Genomic DNA, 20,788 nt, shown 5'->3' on the forward strand with positions numbered 1-20,788 from the left:
ATTATTATTATTATTATTATTATTATTATTAATAATAATAATAATAATAATAATAATAATAATAATAATAATTAGCTAAATTTGGCAGTACATCCAACCATCCTCACAACCGCACAAGTCAGTTAAGATGACAAACTGCTGTTGGGTCAAGACCCTGGTGAGCATGATGAACATGTCGATGAGCTTCCCTGACATGGTTTCTGACAGTTTGTGCAGAAGTTCTTAAGTAGTGAAAATTTGTTGCATCATCAGGGTGGATGGTCTCAGATGATCCAGATGAAGACACTGGATGTGGAGGTCCTGAGCTGGTGTGGCTACATGTGGTCTGCAGTTGTAAGGCTGGTTGGATGTACTGCCAAATTCAGGGAAACAACCTTGAAGACAGCTTATGGTCGAGAAATGTACATTTAGTTGAAGGGTAGCACCTCTGGTGGACATTCCTGCAGTCAGCATGATAAATGGCACACTCCCTAAAACTTACAACATCTGTGTCATTGTGTTGTGTGCTCAAACTGCACATTTTATTGTGACCATCCCAAGGTACCTGTGTCGTAATGATGCTATTAAATCAGTATCTTGATATGTCACATCTGTCAGCAGGATGGATTAATTTGGAAGAGAAGTGCTCACTGACACAGATTTTAACAAATTTGTGACCAACATATTAGAGAATTAGGCCTACATTTATTTAATGCATTAAAAAGAAGTCTTAGATATTTAACTTAAATATATAATATAAACATAACAAGAAACATTTACAGAAAATTATAAATAAAACAAATCACAGCCATCCAGCATGTCTCTTTTCAAAAGGAGAGTTAACAAGACTGGCTGAATATTACATTGTCAGTCAATGCCACAGATTATAAGAAGATGGTAGAATACAAGATAGTTTACCAAATTCACTATCCCACAAATATGAATGAAAAAAGCAGCAGATTGTTTGCATATCTAATTTATTGAGAACAGAACAGTTTGTCGGGGTCTGCCTTATCATGTATCTTTTTTAAATTCTGTTTAGGGCGTCAGTGAGGGACTTTTGCATCGCTAAAATTTTTCAGAATAGAAAAGTCACACAGAGTTGTCAAGCTGTCAGTGAGTCTCTTTTCATGTTCTCTAGCTCAGTGGTTCCCAACTGGTGGGTCATGGTCCAAAAGTGGGCATAAGGTCCATTTTGAATGGACCGCAAGTGACTCGTAAATGCGTCAAGTTTGTAACAGACACACTTTATTTTTAAGTACAGTGATTTCCCGCACAGAGCTTTTATTTCCGCAAAGCCCTCTGAGTCGTAGGTATGCAGAAGCATAAATCTTGCTTCAGTGACAACCTGACAGAGACTAGCTCAACAACATGGCCAAACGCAAGTATGACGCTGAACATTTTAAAAAGTGCGTGGACCTTGACCTATGCTGTACAATAAAACTAAACACAATTTAAACACAAGAATGACAAAACAAATAAAATGTCATAACATGAAATCTAGTAAAAGATGAAATAAGGAAGGCAAAAGCTAAAAACAAGATAATAAATGGGCATTAAAATCTGGACCCTGTGGCTGGACCAACTGGAATCTGCTCTAGCTTATAATTGACCTGTTGCCGTCAAACAAGAGTTTCTAACAAGCCAGCAGTATGATGGCAAAGAGGCCCTAATCTGTGCTGCCTAATTATTTTCTTTAATTTGAGGTCATTTGCAAAAGCTGACTTATTGGTGTTGGAATGTTTAAAGCTGTGTTGCCTATACATACACATGTCAGGTGTGCCCTGAAAAAGGTCTGAAAAAAAAAACCTCTGACACCAGTATTCAGCTTTCTGTTTATATCAAACACATGTTTAATATATGCAGTACACAATTTAATCTCAAAGTCATTAATAATAAAACAACACAATATAAAACCTTTTTCTTAGCGGCATGAAAATAAAAACAGATATATTCAATGTTTTTTTTCAACTTACAAAGTCCTAAAGGCAAACCCTTGCAATGGCTATTACTGACTGTTGTTTCATTAATATTAAGCGTATGTGACAACACATAAACCTTTAAGTCCTCCATCTTTCTACAATTCTAACAGTGCTTTCTGTAGAGAAGCACTGATTTAAGGCACAAAAAACAAACATTAATTTCTTTCTGAACACAAGTATACAAAAAAAAATCTTAACATGAATGCAAATTGTAAACTCTTGAACTTAAGCAGAAGATTAAGTAACATTACACCTTCACGATTGAGAAACCCTGAGGAATTATTTCTGAATCATATCATTGTAAGGCTGTGGACGCCACTATCGCCCTGCCCCGATAAAACGTAGAAAACGGTGGTGCATTGAACACCCTGCTTTGTTGCTCAGGAGCACTGCCTTTAAATATAGTGTGGTTTACTCTAATTCACTTCAAAGGGGCTTTACTGGCATGGGGAATATATGCTAAAATTGCCATAGCAAGTGTGAAATAAAAATGAAAATTGTATGTACAATAATTAAATATCTACCAGAATTTGGTTTATAAACAGGTCCCTGCTGACTGGGTACACCTTTGACACACTCGCCAAACTGGAAACTGTAGCAAAACAGTGCACACCATTTTGAGCTTGTCCCTGGGCGTTGTTTCGATACCTGTGCTCAGGTGTACAAGAAGTCTGCTTAAATACAATTAAATAAATTATACTTTCACACAAATACAAAAGCATGATTTAAAACAGGAAATATCAGATCAAACAAAAAGATCACACCACTGAGAAGTATTTGATGCCAAGCAAAGGAAATGAAACAACCACAACACGGGGTCTGACAGAAGAGGACTGGCTGCTGCTGCAGCTTATATGCATGAGGCACTCTGGGCCCAGGTGCGTTCAATGTCGCTGATTAACCTCTGACAGTTGTGCAGCCCTGGAGACAGACAACAGAGCAAGAGCAGAGCCAACCAAGCAGAAGAGCTGTCACATTAGTAATATAGTTAGATAGACATGCTGTCTGCAGCTTTGGTGAAGCTTCTTCCTGTAAACTCTTGCTCACTGTCAAGGCCTTGTTAAGATGTTGTTAAGCATGATGCATATTTGTGCATAGTTTAGCTTCACCGACAGCTTAAAGCTCCATTAGTCAATATTTTCTATTGAATATGAAAGTGACTCTATGTAAAGCAGATATGTGGAGTTATCAGCCTCTTATGGATGTTTTGTTTTACATTTAACAGCCTGCAAATTGACTTTATGGTTGGATCAAATGGCTTTCAACCCTGTTTCCAGCAGCTGTTTGTGTGTGGTACCTGCACAACGTTACACAAACTGGTAAAGAAAGGGTTACATCTTTTCTCAAGCGTTGAAAGAGTTCATCCATTAAAGTCAAAGGCCACTGAATATTGTACTCCATCAGGCACCATAAATATAATAATGCTCCATGTCTGCTGCATGGTCATAAAGGGAAGTATCGTTTCACACTCAAGCCACACTAGAACAACTGCACACGGAAATCATTTATCAGTGCTATGTATCTGTCGGCTCAGATGCAGCCAACAAAGCCTGTTAGAAAATAAGTTTGCAACCCCTTTTTTAATTCCAGTGGAAGCTGCTCACCCACACAGTACGTGGGAAAAAAAACAAAAAACACTACGCTACCTACTGCCGAGTCAGGCTGACTGCTCTCCCACGTTAATGGCATTTGGACTGTGCAAAAGCCTGCAGCTGAACAGTGGTAGAAAAACAGTTGAATCCTTTTCTTGTAAATCTCGAATGAAAGTCACACTCTCTCACATCTTTAGATCAGGTGCAGGAGAGAAGGTGCTGCTATAGCATTTTCTTGGACGGACCACATTTCAGATTGGGATCATTTATTCTGTGCCACATCAGATACATGTGAGGTGGAAGGAATCTGTGTACCAGTAAAACTTCTTTATAATAGCAAGGATCAAATTTATCTAGCGTGCTGGAGGGAATGTACAGTCCTGCCGTCTTAACACCCATATGAGAGGAAGGTTTTAGACCTGCTTTGGCCAGACACATCCCCATGTAAACATCATCAATGGGAAGAATGGTAATGGACTGGGACATGTTGTATATGACCAAGGCTGTGTAGCCAGACAGGAGGAAGCCCCCTCCGCCACAGTAGGGGGGATATGAGTCTGACTTGTGTACCTGAACTGGGATATAGTACTTGCTCCATGTTGATCTAATGGGCCCCACATTCTGGATCAGATGGCCAGTAAAGAGGTGCTTGTTTCCATCGTTGTCCTTGAGGCCTTGGAGATACTCGACCATGTTGTCTGTGTTGGCAAAGACGTCATCATCACCATTTAGATGGAAGCGAGCGTTAGGGCAGTTTCTTTCCATCCATTCCAGGAAGAGTATCTGCTTCAAGGTGAGGTTGTAGAATTTTTCATTGAAGTCCCATTGGAGGATGTCATTGTACTCACGTTGCTCCAGCTCAAGCAGTTTGTTCAGTCTCTCTTTCTCAAAACCAGCGTCCATCGTCCCTGAGATGAAAATCCTTCGGATCCACACACCGTTGTGTAACCTCTCTTTCGCCCAGGTTTTACGCAGCACCTCTCGACGATCATAGTTCACAGGGGAGCTTTTAATGACCAGCAGAAGGAAGACTTCTGCTGATTTTTCAGCTCCTCCACATTTGTCAGGAAGGTCAAGTATCATGGGGAAATGGCGACAGTGTCGAAAGTACAGAAAGTCTTTTATAACACCGGGAAGAGAGTTAAAGCCTGTGATGTTCTCAGCAGTCACATTTCGCTGACATTTCGGCCAGGAGTATGCATAGGAGTTATTTGTGGTGGGTCGCCTTATTTGACTGTTATCCTCTTTCACATCTACGTGGAGATGGACGGTTTTGCGGTCAATAAAGTCTTTACAGAGATTGAGGACCAACAACAGACCAAGAGCTCCCACCAGCAATAAAGTCCTTGTTTTGATTTTTCTCATCCTTGAAACTCTGCAATGACAAACAAAACACAGTTTTCTCATTAAAACATCTCCGTATGACATAAAATATGCAACATGACTAATTAGTTGTTAATTTCTTTGTAAACTTAAGGTTAAGGATGTCACACCTGAACACATAGCAGCCACTGCCACAGTACAACTTAAAGGAATACTTTAACCCCCAAGTGACAATTGGTATGTCAAGTAGTCAGCCCGTGTTACGCTGAATTGGGGAAGAAACTTCTCGCATACCTTGGTGAATGCAGAATCCAAAAACGGAAAAAGTGATTGATAAACTCAAGTCATAGGCAACCGCATTAAACAACAGCAAAACTATATCAAAACTAGGGCTGGGCAATTAACCGAAAATTGAATGAAACCAACATTCAGAACTTCGAACCGATGTAATCTTGCACATATCGGTAATGTCGTTATTTATTTATTTTTTTACATTTTGTTAATACTTTCCCCCATTGTGTGTGTTCGTAATGCACTACTGCATGTGTAGTCACGTGACTCCACCCTGTCCAGTCCACGACCTAGAAGCAACATGGAGGAGAACTCAAACACAGAGCCAGCTGAGCAACTGGAGCACCTTGTACAAAAGAGAAATGTCGTGTCCGTTTTTTGGACACATTTTAGCTTTTGTGAAGACAACACTGAACAGTAAGAAATCAAATGTAAACACAGCGGACAAACCGTTTCAGCGCCCAAAGGTAATACCACCAATCTGTTTCAGCTAGTTCTACCTCCATGTCTAACCCACTCTCTATATTCTTTGATTTGTACTAAATCTATAATTTGTTCCTTTCATATGTGCAAATAAACAAACAAACAATAAAATACAGAGAGCACAATCACGTTAATGAATATGAACAGTGCGCGGCTTAAAAAAAGAAAAAGACTCCTCCACAAAGCAGCTCTCGATAACATAAGCATTTACAAAGGCTATACAATATGAAAAAGATTCACTGTTTTTCTCAATGGATTGTGGCTTTCAAGAGAACATAGATTCGTTTCACTTTGGGTTCCTCATCTAAAAGAGCTGTCTGTTTGGAAAGTACTGAACATACGACTGGATAAATGAGACCTGGACTAGACTGCACGGGTTGTCTGACAGTTTGTAAAGGGATGTTTAGATATAGTTTTGCTGTTAATAAAATGCGGTTATCCTATGTCTTTGATTCATCAGGAATTTTCTCCAGTTTTGGATTCTACATTCACTGTGGAAGCATGCGAGAAAAACAACATTTTCTTAACAAATTCAACATAATACAGGATGAAAAACTGACGTACAAATAGTCATTTGTTCCTCAAAGATTTGTGCAACACCGGCTCAGTGCAAAGTAAACCAGCAGCTAGTGAAGAAACATAAAATATTTTGTGGTAGACCAAACTTAAAAAATTTAAAGTTGGTTAAATGCTGGACTTACATTTGACGCATTGACGACACTAAGAGATGCATGTTGCACTGTTCCTGCATGATGTGCAAGCCAGCAATATGCACGCACATTTGTCAGAACTATATAAGATGATGAAGTATCAATGTTTTGGAACAGTTCAAACCCTGGATTAATTCAGGTTATCTGAAATTGTTACAAACCAAATCTTGTACATTTTAATTTAAAAAAAAAGTTTTTATTTATTTATTGTTCACATTATTTCCAAAAAACATAACAGTTGCTGTCAAACCAGCCAACCATTAAAAAACAGTGGAAACCTAATAGGCCAGTACAGCCATCAATTCCCTGGGATGCACAGCTAGAACTTTCTACAGCACGCCTACATTATGCTAAGACACACAATATCATTTGTTGGTCAAGCACTCTAGAAAAGATCAGTGCTTTGATGTAACTATCTGCGGTTATTCTTATCTCTTAGCTGTGTTCTGTATGTACTACTTTCTTACCTGCTTATATATATCTTGTGTAAACTGTGTGTTCTGTATGTCCTTTGATGACTTTACATGTATATATTTTATGTATCCTCACAGCTATATCTGCGGATATCATCATGGATGCAAGAGGAAATTGGCATATTTATATAATTCCTATTTTAAGTCTATAACGGTCATTGGATTCGTGGCTGGCAAATGGGTGGGGTTGGAATGAATGAAATGGAAAGAAGGGAAGTGTTGTTATTATTCATTCATTTCCGTAACTTCTTATCCTGCCTTACTTAACTAAGCTACTAATATCTGCAGCTCCGGTACTATGGTCTCTCCTTGTCAGAGTTTAGGGGGTCAGGGTGGAAGGGATCAGGGGAAAGGAACAAGGGAAATGAGAGGGGCAGAGAAATGGCAGATTTTTCTTTGTATTGCACCACAATAAAGATCCAATTAGCCAAAAAACAGTTGATCACAAGCAGCTGCTGTGCCACTGTTAGTGTACCCGATCCACTCAATCATCTAACTCCGCAGTTAACTTGAGAAAGCACCAGTTTAAACAGTAACATTAAAGTTAGCGCACACCAGAGTACGACTGGAGCATCATTTCAACCAACAAATGATTTACTGGAGATGCAACAGAAAGTCTGGAAGTGGTTTTAAAAAGCTCAGATGCTTTTCTGAGTCGGAGGCAAGAAATACAGACTGCAGAGTTATACTTAAGTCTACATTTACAGTATGAACCTGCTCCTGAAAGCCCCATTAAATTTGTTTTGCAAGATTGTATTGACCTGCCTCTCTGGGAAACAATGCACCAAAGCTAAACGCAGAGTAAGAAGAAGAGACCTCCCTGTGCCAAAAACACTACAGCTATATGCCTGAGAACAGAAAGAAGTCCTTCTGGACTAATGAGACAATCTGTTGACTATTTGGGCTCAGCCTCAAAGTATGAGGCACAGACAAGGTGACTTCCCATGAATAAAAACGTTCACACATTTCACCTCACCGCTCCAAATGACAAGCAGAGACCAACAGGAGCGAGCAGACATGAGGTGGCTTGGCATCTGCCCGCATGCTGCACTATTAGTGGCAACAGATCAAATGCTGTCAGGCCTCATCAAATTGGGTGGAATATGTTACATACAGATGATGTCAGCTGTGAAATCATAACAACAAACTAAACAGGCATTCAGAGAAATGTGAGTAAAGGGAAGCGCCCAGTCAGACATTACCATTCACTGTCAAATGTCAAATAACACGCCTAGACTCAACACCAGCCTCACCCTGTTACTCAACATGAGAAAATCAGGCAGAAAAACACACAACTGACTGACTGACAATAAAACTCAAAATCTACCCATCCAGGTTAATATGAGAGCTGAGAGCTTCACTCTACAAGCATACTACAATGTATTAGAGGAGTATTTTCTTCAATCACAAATCATATATTCTGCATACATTATGGCACCACTGTGAGGGACAACTTTTTTCTTCAGTTAGATTCAAAAAGTTTTTACCCATCCATATAGTTATGTCATTATTGTCTGACAGCTATAGTTACTTTTCAGATTCAAGTTTTACATGAATTTATTAGTGTATAAAATATGAAACCATACTATAAAGCTCAGAGTATTTAGCAGCTACAAAATTAAAATACCACCTACAAATTAAATGCATCAATGATAATAATAATAATAATAATAATAATAATAATTAATCCAGTATTGTAACAAATATTAATAAAGCTAACACTTTAGACAAATGTCCTTAAAGTCTGTTTTTAGTCTTTCATTCAATATTTTAAATGCATGACTTGTAATGGAGTATTTAACATTGTTTCAGAGTACTTCCTCCAGAGCTGTAAACAAAGAGACTATAGTCAGGAAGGATAACTTTGCATTCATTTACTTATTAACTTTTACCATTCATCAGTTACTGATTATTGAAGTAATTCAAACTACTGATATTATTCTGATGCTTGGAGGGTATGATCTAGGCACCAGTGGCCACAGACCCTGTACACAGTCGCTTTACATATTCAAAATTTCCATACAACAAATATGAAATATTCCTGTCTATTGCAGTCAGTTCTGACTTTACTTGTGCTGCATCATGTATTTACCTCAAATTTGACTTCATGTGAGACTGTGCCCTATTTTTATTTATCATCACTTTCAGTTCTCTAGAATCTTCTCAGGAACTGGGACTGAACATCTGTCTTTTATTTCTAATGAGCTATTAGCCTATGCTTTACAGTTAAATTATTATAAATAATAATTTAAAAAAAAAAGTGCCTATTTTTGTTTCCAGATTTCTAAATTACCTGCAGATATATTTTTTTGGTGAGTATAGACTTCACTCTCAGTTTCTATTCCTGTGATTCTGCTGTTGTCCTTATGGGATTTGTAATATCCTGAGAGGGTAAACACTGTAGTAACCTGTTGTACTGAAGACCTGCATCACCCATGCAAGAGTGAAACAAAAAACTGGCTCTGAGTCATTTAGAAACTCTGCTTGAAAATAACTGAAGAACTGGAGTGTGCATACGTCGCTCAAGTAAATGCATTTTATGCTCCCACTCTGCCACATTTCAGTTAATATAAATATTATACTGAATACTAATGAATTTATTTTACAGATGTAGTTAGTTATATATGTATGTAAAAAGAGGAGATGTAATGAGCTTCTATGCTCCTTGTCACATTTCAAATTATTCAATATTTCACCAGAAAGAAAAAAAAAAAGCTAAAAAAAAAAGATGTGTGTAGCAGACCTTTGTGTTGTCTTCTTTCCTCTGCCATTAATCATCTCACAACCTCTTCAAACTGACCCTTTGGAGGGACCCAACCCTCAGGTTGGGAACCACTGGACTGAAAGGCACTGTAAGAGAGATAGGAGCTTATTGTCATCCATCTGTACACACTGCAGTACAGTATGTAAAGGAAAGCAAATGTGTTTCCCTGGTCTGCTATGTAAAGCAAAAGAATGAATGAACGTGATGTGCAAACAAGATTCAAAAACAGGTGCAAAAGAAGACACAACAAAGGCAACACACATATCCTAGTGCAATGATGGACATAAGGTGCCATCATAAAAAAACTAAATACAAGTAGTGCAAATAAATCTAAACAAATGTACAGTGAAGCAGGTCCCTGAGGACATTTCTGTAGTAAAAAAGATAAATAAATAAATAAATGTCAATGACTCTGATATTTCTCTGCAGAATGAGGACTTTTACTATTTTACTAACACTGTACTTAAAATATAATAAGCTGATACTACTGTACTTTTAAGCCTAATTAATTTTTGAATGCAAGACTTTTACTTGTAATCGAGTACCTATTTCTAAAATTGTTGTATTGGTATTTTAAGTAAAGAAAAAGTATTAAGTAAAGAATCTGAGTATCACTGTTTAGATACACTCACTGGCCACTTTATTAGGTACACCTTGCTAGCACCTCTTTTAATTCTTAATAGCATAGATTCAACAAAGTGCTGGAAACATTCCTCAGATATTTTGGTCCATATTGACATGATAGCATCATGCAGTTGCTGCAGATTTGTTGCCCGCACATCCATGATGTGAATCTCCCGTTCCACCACATCCCAGAGGTGCTCTATTGGATTGAGATCTGGTGACTAAGGAGGCCATTGGAGTACAGTGAACCCATTGTCATGTTCAAGAAACCAGTTTGAGATGATCTGAGCTTTGTGACATGGTGCGTTATCCTGCTGGAAGTAGCCATCAGAAGATGGGTACACTGTGGTCATTAAGGGATGGACACGTTCAGCAACAATACTCAGGTAGGCTGTGGTGTTTAAACCATGCTCAGTTGGTACTAAGGGGCCCAAAGTGTGCCAAGAAAATATCCCCCACACCATTATACCACCACCACCAGCGTGAACCGTTGATCATACTTTCATGCAGCATGTATTGAGACTCATCAAACCAGGCAATGTTTTTCCATTGATCTGTTGTCTAATTTTATTGAGCCCATGCAAACTGAAGCCTCAGTTTCCTGTTCCTGTATCTGACAGGAGTTGCACCCGGTGTGTGCTCTTTCTGAATTACTCAGACCAGCCCGCCTTGCACCAACAACCATGCCACGTTCAAAGTCCCTTAACTCCCCTTTCTTCCCCATTCTGATGCTCGGTTTGATCTTCAGCAGGTCGTCTTAACCATGTCTACATGCCTAAATGCATTGAGTTGCTAACTAGCTATTTGCATTAACTTCAACAAACAAGTGTACCTAATAAAGTGGCTGGTGAGTGTGCGTAGACAAAAGAATAACTCAAAAGTAATATGAATTGAAGTAGCATTTCAGTTTCCTACAGAAATAAAAAAGAAATACAGTTTTAAAGTTCATTTATAGCAGCACACGAAGGTGGCACTGAACACTGTGTGATGCCACAAACCATTTCCTTTATGCATTTAACTATATGAACCAAATGTAAGAGGGCACCATCATCAGGTCATTTACACCCATAAAACACTGTATTGGAAGGTCTTTTTTTCCAGGATATTGCACATTATAAATTAATTTTTCCTGCAGTCACAGAGTGCCTTCAGTTCCTACTTTGGCTGTTGCGCCCAAGGAAGTCGCAGGCTGATTTAAAAGATCAGGTGACGCTTATATTTAACTCAGATAACGGACTGATACAAAACGATGTATTATAAATTAGTCTCTGCAACTGATGACAGTGAAAAAAAGACAAATAAACGATTTTATTAAATCAAGACAAATATAAAATACTTTTTTTTCCCAGTCTGAGGCGTTGTTTTTCCGACGCCTCACACAAAAAATGGTTGATCAGCCTTTATATTTTTAAGTATCCCAATTAGATGCGGTAATGTAATCGATAAGCCTCGGGAAAAAATAAAAATGTTAATGTAGCTACAGGAAATATTTACCGTTACTGTAAAACGGAAACTCACTTCAGTCATTTCCCAAGAAGTGGCTACAGCTGCTGCACAAACAGGATCACATGGAGCTGGAATGTGTATGTGACCAATGTAGGATTACTTACCGTTAGAAGGAGGCAGTTCCTCCCGTGTGTCTCTGTAGCTCCAGGTCTTACTGATGAGTCCAGTGTGCAGCTGCATGGCTCTGTGCTCGGGTCTGTTCCCACTCCCAGCCTGCAGCTGGGCGGGGCCTGCCTCTGCTGACGGATCTGCTGCGTCAGGGGTCTCGCAGGAGAGCGTCATCTTTCTTTCTTTCTTTCTTTCTATCTATCTGTCTGTCTGTCTGTCTATCTGTCTGTATATCCCTCTATGTATCTATTTGTCTGTATATCTATCTATCTATCTATCTATCTATCTATCTGTCTGTCTATCCCTCTATGTATCTGTCTGTCTGTCTGTCTATCTGTCTGTATATCCCTCTATGTATCTATTTGTCTGTATATCTATCTATCTATCTATCTATCTATCTATCTATCTATCTATCTATCCATCTATCTATCTGTCTGTCTATCCCTCTATGTATCTGTCTGTCTGTCTGTCTGTCTGTCTCCCCCAACTTACTTCTCCCCTTTGGCTGTTGTACTCTATGGGAGAGGGGCTCGAGTTAATATGGTTGTAACTGGCGGAGGATTTTGTTTTTACCTCTTGCTGTCAGAGCTGTAAGGAGTAAACAGAAATTGACTCCAAAGATATCCACAGTCTGGGCCTCTTCATATCAACGACATCATGAGTACATGATGATACATGTTACATGAATAGCCTACTTCTAACCACCACTCCTAGCCTGGGTTTGACAGACTGTCTGATCAGAGCTCTGTTGCTCCAGTCTTTGGTCTTTTGACTCTGATTATTGTTAAATATCATGGCATCAGTTATTAACAGCACAAAATACCCGGTGCAAATATCACAACTGCCACTTGCCTGGGTCTGGAAGTGTTGGTTCGGCCTGTGAAGCTGTTTGAGACAACATCAGATTGGGGAGATACAAAGAAACTCTGCATCTTGGTTCTCAGGCGAAAAGCAGGTTTTCTGCCATTAGTAACTGGAAAATAATGATTGGATCTGTCTTCAATATTTACTTCACAGGAACAAAAAGATTACTCTGAAAAGATGCAAAAGTCAGCAAAGTCAACCACAGTGGAGTCACATGGCTTTGGCTCAATAAGACAGAGCAGTCCCACAGTACTAAGATAAAGAGGTGGATCGTGGTCCATGATGCATCACTCTGCTTCGCTACAGGTTTGACTCATTTCTAATTGGCCAGTTCTGTCCACTGAGGGACAAATGATGATCCCTTTTTAATCCATGGTAATAATTAAACAAACGATTCAATCCCTGGCGGCACGGTGGTGTGGTGGTTAGCATTCTCGCCTCACAGCAAGAGGGTTGCCGGTTCGATCCCGGGCGGGGGAGCCCTTCTGTGCGGAGTTTGCATGTTCTCCCCGTGTCAGCGTGGGTTCTCTCCAGGCACTCCAGCTTCCTCCCACAGTCCAAAGACATGCAGATTGGGGACTAGGTTAATTGGTAACTCTAAATTGTCCATAGGTGTGAATGTGAGTGTGAATGGTTGTTTGTCTCTATGTGTCAGCCCTGCGATAGTCTGGCGACCTGTCCAGGGTGTACCTCGCCTCTCGCCCGATGTCAGCTGGGATAGGCTCCAGCCCCCCGTGACCCTCAAGAGGATGAAGCGGTTAGAAGATGAATGAATGAGGATTCAGTCCCTTAAAGCTGCTGTAGCAAATATTTACATATCAACAATGGATCACATGACGGTGTGTAATCAAATATCAAATCACATGCAACATGGACAGCTCCAAAACTGATGCAATCATGGCTAGTGATTAATAATAATTTAATAGCTTACATAAATGGGAAAACAAGCCAAATATCTAATAACAAATATAACAAATATTGGCATATGTAGAGACCAGTGTGCCCCCTTCAGTTGATCCTGTAGTGCAATATAAGGCGATGGTTCTCAACCTTCTCATGCCTAAGACTCCTACACTGATACAAATTAGGTCACAGTCCTCCATTTGATAAGATTTTGTCTCAGGGACCTCTGTCTGAAAAGGTTTTGGTTGTTGGATATGATCAAGACCAGAATTCTACATTTGTCACCTACAGTTGAGAAGATAATGGTGGAAGACGTTAAACTTTTGAGCACCAAAAAGCAATGACACTTGGGGCACCCAAAAGGCCAGCAGTGGCCCTGTGTAATGAGATCAAAAAGTCTGAGACCACTAGCCAAAATACTTCTGTTTTGCATTGTGTTTTCAATGTAACACTATTTTCTTCTTAACAAATGAGAATATCAGCTTAACAATCTGTGTGAGAAGTTGAATCTTTAAAGGGATAGTGCACCCAAAAATGAAAATTCAGCCATTATCTACTCTCCCATATGCTGATGGAGGCTCAGGTGAAGTTTTAGAGTCCTCACAACACTTGCGGAGATCCAAGGGGAGAGGAGGTAGCAACACAACTCCACCTAATGGAGGCATACAGCGCCCCAGATTCAAACGTCCAAAAACACATAATTGAAACCATAAAATATCTCCATACTGCTCGTCTGTAGTGATCCAAGCGTCCTGAAGCCCTGACATAAAAAAAGTTGTTTGGAAAAGCATCATTTGAACTCTGTTTTTAGCCTCATTGTAGCCTGTAGCTCTAACTGCCTCTCTGTGCACCGTGTTCACGTGAGACCGTGAGACATGGGCATGTGTTCACGTGTTTTCACTGGTCTTGCGTTGTTTTTCCAAACAACTTTTTATGTTGGAACTTCAGGACACTGGGATCACTACGGACGAGATATTTTGTGGTTTCAATTATGTGTTTTTGGACGTTTGAATCTGGAGAGCCATAAGCCTCCATTAAGTGGAGTTGTGTTGCTACCCCCTCTCCCCTGGGATCTCCGCAAGTGTTGTGAGGACTCTAAAACTTCACCTGAGCCTCCATCAGCATATGGGTGAGTAGATAATGGCTGAATTTTCATTTTTGGGTGCACTGTCCCTTTAAAAAAAATGTACATGGATTTATCTCAGCATGGTGTGACAATGTTCAAAAAGCTTCCTGTGATGTCACAGAGTGCTTGGCTTTCTCAGTCTTCAAGTGCCTCCATAAATGTTCAAAGGCGTCGAGGTGATTGTCAGGTGATTGTGGAGGAAAGTCCTTGACAAGACAGTCAAGATTCCTTGATCTTGGACTTGGAGATCAAGTCCAAGACTTGCACTTTTATAATGCCTTTCTAGTCTTCCATCCACTCAGAACACTTTCACAGTACATGTCACATACATCCATTCATACGCACATTCGTACACCGTTGATTGAGGCTACTGCACTCAGCTGCTACTCAGCTAAGCATTCTCACGCACTCATACACCATTAGCACAGCCATTGGTAGCAGTGTGGGGTTCAGTATCTTGCCCAAGAATACTTCGATATGCGGACTCGAGAAGCCGAACCGCAGATCGTTGGGCTGTGGCCTTAGACACCTTTAGTCTTACAATGATTTGACACTTTGAGAAGGACCCTTTTTGCTAAGAAAAACCATTTGACTTATGAAACTCTCACTTAGTCCTGATGCCATTTTTCCCACTATCACAATACCACCTCATAAGCAATGATCTGCTGGGAACTTGAGGCACAGCCATATTTATAGTAGGTGAACACTGGCTGTGAGTTGAGTTGCTTGAATGAGCCTCAGATGAGTAGAGTGTCATTTGAATGCGTGCTTCCTTGAAAGGGATACAACTCAAGGAAATCTGATGTTTTGCACAAAGGGGTTAAGTTGGTCTTTGCCACAAATTTGTTTAAATCTAATTGCTGAAAACAAAGGAGCAACAATTTTCATTCAACAGTAGCTCGGACTGGCAACGTTGTAATCAATCCAGTCATGTGATGCAGAGAAGATGTATTGGTGGAGCAGTGGTTTTCAAACTTTTTGTGCCCAAGGACCGCCAAAGGACAAGCCCACACCCAAGTCCAAGGCACACCTGTTTCTATATCTGTGCACAATAGCTTTTATAACATGTGGTATCATTCTTACCACCACATAAAACAATAAAACTAAGAAAAAATAAGACAAATAAGACTCTTTTCTTTCGGTGGTAGGTCGTCTTCACTGGTGCTCCATACAGTAAAGCGAACCATTGCCCCACTCACAGCTTCCTCCTTTTAAATGTTATCATCCCACAGACTTTTAAGGTCTACCTTATTTATTTCTATTTATTGGAAATTGGACCTGACTTTAACTTATTGGCATTTTAGTGGTCTTTTATCTTATCTCACTTTTTAATCCTGATCAGTTAGCCTTGTGAGCACCTGCCCATGTCTGTTTTTGTGGTGTTTAACTGTGCTGTCACTGAAGTATGTACTGTATGTATGTAATTGTCTGTATGTTGAGATGCCCTCTCCCGGAACTGCAACCAAATCTACCTTCGGGTATTAATAAAGTTACCTTGAACCTTGAACACTTGCTGCCAATCAGGGCTTTTGATGTGTCACACACTTATAATTCCCGTAAGCAAGCCAAGCGGCAACAAATAGGTCCCCCATGAAGGTTTTCTAAACTGAATTAAAATAAATTACATTTTTTAGCTGGAGTTTGCCTCTTATTAGGAAATGGGTGTGCATAACATACTGATACAGTCAATTAAAAATCCATACATAACTTTTTGTATAGGCCCAACTGAATATTGCAATAATCCCACAGCACACGCAGCACACCATTTGAGAACCATTGTGCTGCAGTATACTTCAGTGTGAACAGTCTGCAGGTAATGGCACACTTGATCATTTATTTAGTAGACAGTATGCAGTATATACTGACTGAGTATATAGTATGCAGTGCCAATTCAAACACAACCTTTGATATTTACCATTACATAAGGAAACTTTTGTATTTTGGTATCTGTATTGCCGATTTTTTGCAGTGTAATAATGAAGAAACTTCACACAATGACAGCTGTGTTAACTGTTTGATACCCACAAGTGATTTAATGCAAAATCTGGCTTCATTGTCATATAGAAAGTGATCATCTCCAAACATACATGACAGCATAGGAAACATGAGTGTATATTTATCAGCTGATACACCATACACAGATTTTTACAGCTTATAACACTTCAACACTTGCGACATTCACTTCGGTGAAGAGCTTCTATTCATTTACAGGCACTCGTTTACAATTCACATGTTTTAAGTTCAAGTTGAGTCAAGAGTCAGTGTGGATGTAACTTTTATGGAACTTGAGTGCTGTTTGTTAAACTTGAGGAGTTACAAGTTTACCAGGCAACATAGTTCCACTTAACACACCCCCATAGTTTATGTTTCAATCAGTGTTGGGAACTCGCAATGGTCGTCTGTACTGTTGTCTTCCTCTGAGTGATGCAAACACATGTCTATTTTGCGTCGGAGGCGCTTTTTAAGATGTAAGCGGTGCTGCACTATCTTAGTGCTGTACTCCTCTGCTTTTAGCTTAGCATAGTAATCTGAGAATTTGTTAAAGAGGAAAGAGATTGGCATGCCGTTGAGGATGATACCAAATGAGATGCAGCCAAAAGCCACAAAGCGGCCCACGATAGTTACAGGAACCACATCCCCGTAGCCCACAGTGGAGATGCTGACCTAGGAGAGAAAAGTGAACAGTCACCATGTTATTCAGTTTTCATTAACATTTTCATCTCTATAGTATGATTGTTCACGAAGAATAGAAGAATGAGCTAAAAGTGAATTCAATTTGTTTAAACTTAATCTCTTTAAATAGATAACTGCATAAGACTTTGCTATCAGATACATTCTGCTTTCCGTTTGCAGTCCATTTGTAGTCTAATAGTATTGACCAATCATGTATGAGCGGCAGTAAAACAGTCGATGTGGAGAGCAAAAGAGACAAAATGCATATGCCAGAAGGAAACCTTGTAACCCATCAGCTATTGTCTGACAATGATTTAGCTTTTTACCATCCTTTTTATTTTTATATCTGCATTCAGATCAGCCGAAATGACTGGTGCATAGAGGAGGAAGTCTTGGCCCACATACTGGATGTCCCGAAATATTGGCAGCTGCCGCTAGAAGCTAATCATCATCAGACCAATAACCTATAGGCTCCGAGATTAGTTCAAGGTAATACAGAGTCCTGTTGGCCAACAGAAGAGGCTTCTCCAACTCCTGAGAATATTTCTCTATAGTCAACATACAGTTGAAATGCTGTTAAACTGGTGTAGCTGGAGAGATGTCATCATTTGTTTAGTGGGGGAAGTAAATCGAATCCACTTGTTCTGTTCTGAACTAAATATCTTCAAACAAACAAGAAAACTTCTGAGACTATATGCTGTACGACTGAGGTACCACTCCCAGCCAAAGTTTTTTGTTACCATTGCCATTTCAGAGCTATTGAGAAACAGACTTTCATCACTGGGGCTTAAAATCCCAGCAGTTGATTTACATGGCTTCAAACAGCTGTTTTGATCCATGTTTTTTAACAAGAAACAGCAGGATCTACTGGTGGACAGCTACCTTTAATGACTTGTAACAAACATGCAAACTGGTTTGGGGCATCACAATTTATTGCATTTAATGCTTTTTCTTCTCTAAAGAGCAAGAGAGTGGAGGATGGATACTTCATTTAGAGCAGTGATTCCATTTCCATGCTCCTGGTAAAGTCTTAAATTTGCCCTGGTGACAATTTGTACCACTACGGGGACAATCAATCAGTGTGAAAACAAGCATCTAGTTCAGGTGCTGCAATGTAAAGTGTTGATAGGGCAAAACTTCAGCAACAATTGTAGTATAAAGTTTGTTGTCGGGTCTGACAAAGATGATCAGAGGTGCTGGAGTTTTTACCTCTATGACCTCTATTATAAGCATTATAAGGAAAAAACAACAATGTAATGATGTTTAGTCAACTATTTTCAAAACTTGGCGACTAGTACAAACCAGTTTTTACAAACCCCAAGTAATGAATAATGTTAGCCCAGAAAAAAGTCTCAGGGACCATGTACTGCAGTCCTCTTCACTGCTAACTCGACAGACATGTGCTATCTCCATGACACATTGTGCCACCAACTGCTGAACACCGAGGACCTTCGGTGGAGGCTAATGCGCAGCAGCTGAAGCAACTGCTTACACTCGGATTTGCAATAGCGGCAGCTGCCCCACTGTGCTCTCACATGCTCATGCGTGAGTCACAAGTTTAATTAGCAAAACAAAATTAAAATGAATGCAAAAAGAAAGTGCTTCAACATTAATTTCACTTTCAACCAAACAACTTCTGCAGCTAAAAGGACACGTAAGAGACTGTAACCAGTGAAACAAGCTGCTCTGGTGTCAGGTTGGGGTAGAAACTATTACTTCCCTCTTAGTTTCCTTTTCTTAGTGGTACTATTGTCGACTATATCACACTCTTGTCTTCTAAAGCAGGTGTATGCAGAGGAAGAACACAGGTAAGGGGCAGATGTTTATGGATTAGGATAAAATTAAGTTAATCAGCAAACAATACTCACCGCAGCCCACCACCAGGCATATGGGATACTGCTGATAGGAGATCCCTCAGTTTCCCTCTCAGCTGAATGAAGGAGAGCAGAGAAAGTGAAGATTCCCATGGCAATGAAGAGGAAAATGCAAGAGGCCTGCTGGTAACACTGCCGCAGGGTGAACCCAAATGCTCTCATACCGGTGGAGTGTCGAGCCAGTTTCAAAATCCGAAAGATTCGCAGCAGCTTGATGACCTTGAGGACATGGCTAAGCTTGCTGACCCTGGCCATGGCCTTGAGGTCTTCCTGTGCACTCAAATTCTCAGAATCAGAAAAAGTTTCAAAGATGATCTGGAAGAAATAAGGCATGACCGCCACCATGTCCACGAAGTTGAGTCCACTCTTCATAAATAGTCTGATATTAGGAGTGGTGACAAGGCGAGTTAAATATTCAAAGGTGAAGAACACAATAGTGATGATCTCCACCCATTCCATGTGTGTTTTGCCATTGATTTGATAAATTTTAAGTTCCTCAACAGTGTTGAGACTCATTGCAACGATGGAGAAGAGCACTAAAAGGTTGGAGATCACAGTGAAAGCCTTCGCCTGAGGCGAAGAGTACGGATTCTCCACAAGGTTCCATAAAGTCTTCCTCACACTCCCAAAGGCCATGTCCTTGAAACACTCATTGTCGTACTTCACCTCGATCTCAGCCATCAGCTCCTTCTCCACCTTCAGGGTCTCCTTCACCTCATCCACCTTCTCTTCGAACATCATCCAGCAGCAGCGCTGGGTGTCGTTCAGGCTTAGGCCCCAGTATGCGATCTCCTCCTCAAAATTAATGGGGCACATTTCCCGTATGACCCACAGCACTCCACTTGTGTAGAAATGGCAGATGTGGTGGAAGAAGGCAGGGTCACGGTCAAAGAAGAACTCATCCTTGCGCACGCAATAGTCGTCGCACAGCGTGAGGAGTTTCACTCGGTCCTTGCAGAGAGCCAATGAGCCTATACGGGTTTGAGGGTATTTAACGGCACACTCTCGGGGGATAAGAAACAATTTCCCTCCAACATTAACACTAATGCTCTGTTGTTCTTTTGGTCTCTCCTCTGCTTCGATGCCAGGACTGTCCAGATCCTCCAAAGATGTCCATGCTTTGACTGTTTTCTCTTGGGAAAATGGGAATGTTTTGTTGTCATCTACAGTCTTTGGCAGACAGTTGATAGTCGAGCGGCGATTCTGCAAACATCTCTGCAGTGTAGCATTCTTTGAATACATGGCGACTGATGTTCAAGGCAGGAAGCCAATGAAACAGAAGTAAAGGGAAAAAAAAGCATAACAGGAAATACTGCAAGAAAATGGCTCTAACAACACATGGTATTTTACTGAATCATCAGAAAAACTGCGTCTGGTCCTGCAGGAACTGATATCCCAGTGAATAGCAGCTCTTCCTGTTTTTTCTGGCTCACTTGTAGTTGAGATTGTAGTCCAGAGGGTTGTGGAGAGAGGAAGAGATTCCCCTCTCCGACTGTTACTGTGCAGACAACAC

The 20,788-nt window shown here is 40.2% G+C and overlaps 2 protein-coding genes across 3 annotated transcripts; both read right to left on the bottom strand.

Annotated features, from left to right (window-relative positions):
• Positions 1-1,802: 1,802 nt before the first annotated feature.
• Positions 1,803-11,956, bottom strand: LOC117253529 (N-acetyllactosaminide beta-1,3-N-acetylglucosaminyltransferase 3-like). 2 transcript variants are annotated; one of them, XM_033621029.2, is made up of 3 exons: positions 11,832-11,954; positions 9,577-9,683; positions 1,803-4,928 (listed from the first exon to the last, which is right to left on the bottom strand). In XM_033621029.2, the coding sequence occupies exons 2-3, from the start codon at positions 9,609-9,611 to the stop codon at positions 3,776-3,778; spliced, it is 1,188 nt and encodes a 395-aa protein (XP_033476920.1). In that variant the 5' UTR covers positions 9,612-9,683; positions 11,832-11,954; the 3' UTR covers positions 1,803-3,775. The 2 variants fall into 2 exon arrangements, with proteins under 2 accessions (XP_033476920.1, XP_033476921.1); XM_033621030.2 differs by lacking the exon at positions 9,577-9,683 and having other exon boundaries at positions 11,832-11,956.
• Positions 11,957-16,734: 4,778 nt separating this feature from the next.
• On the bottom strand, positions 16,735-20,539 carry LOC117253827 (potassium voltage-gated channel subfamily V member 2-like). The gene is made up of 2 exons (XM_033621560.2): positions 19,270-20,539; positions 16,735-17,392 (listed from the first exon to the last, which is right to left on the bottom strand). Exons 1-2 carry the CDS (start codon positions 20,515-20,517, stop codon positions 17,090-17,092), a joined length of 1,551 nt encoding a protein of 516 aa, XP_033477451.1. The 5' UTR covers positions 20,518-20,539; the 3' UTR covers positions 16,735-17,089.
• Positions 20,540-20,788: the final 249 nt, after the last annotated feature.

Source organism: Epinephelus lanceolatus, chromosome 6 (genome assembly GCF_041903045.1).
Source record: "Epinephelus lanceolatus isolate andai-2023 chromosome 6, ASM4190304v1, whole genome shotgun sequence".
Classification (NCBI taxonomy): Eukaryota; Metazoa; Chordata; class Actinopteri; order Perciformes; family Serranidae; genus Epinephelus; species Epinephelus lanceolatus.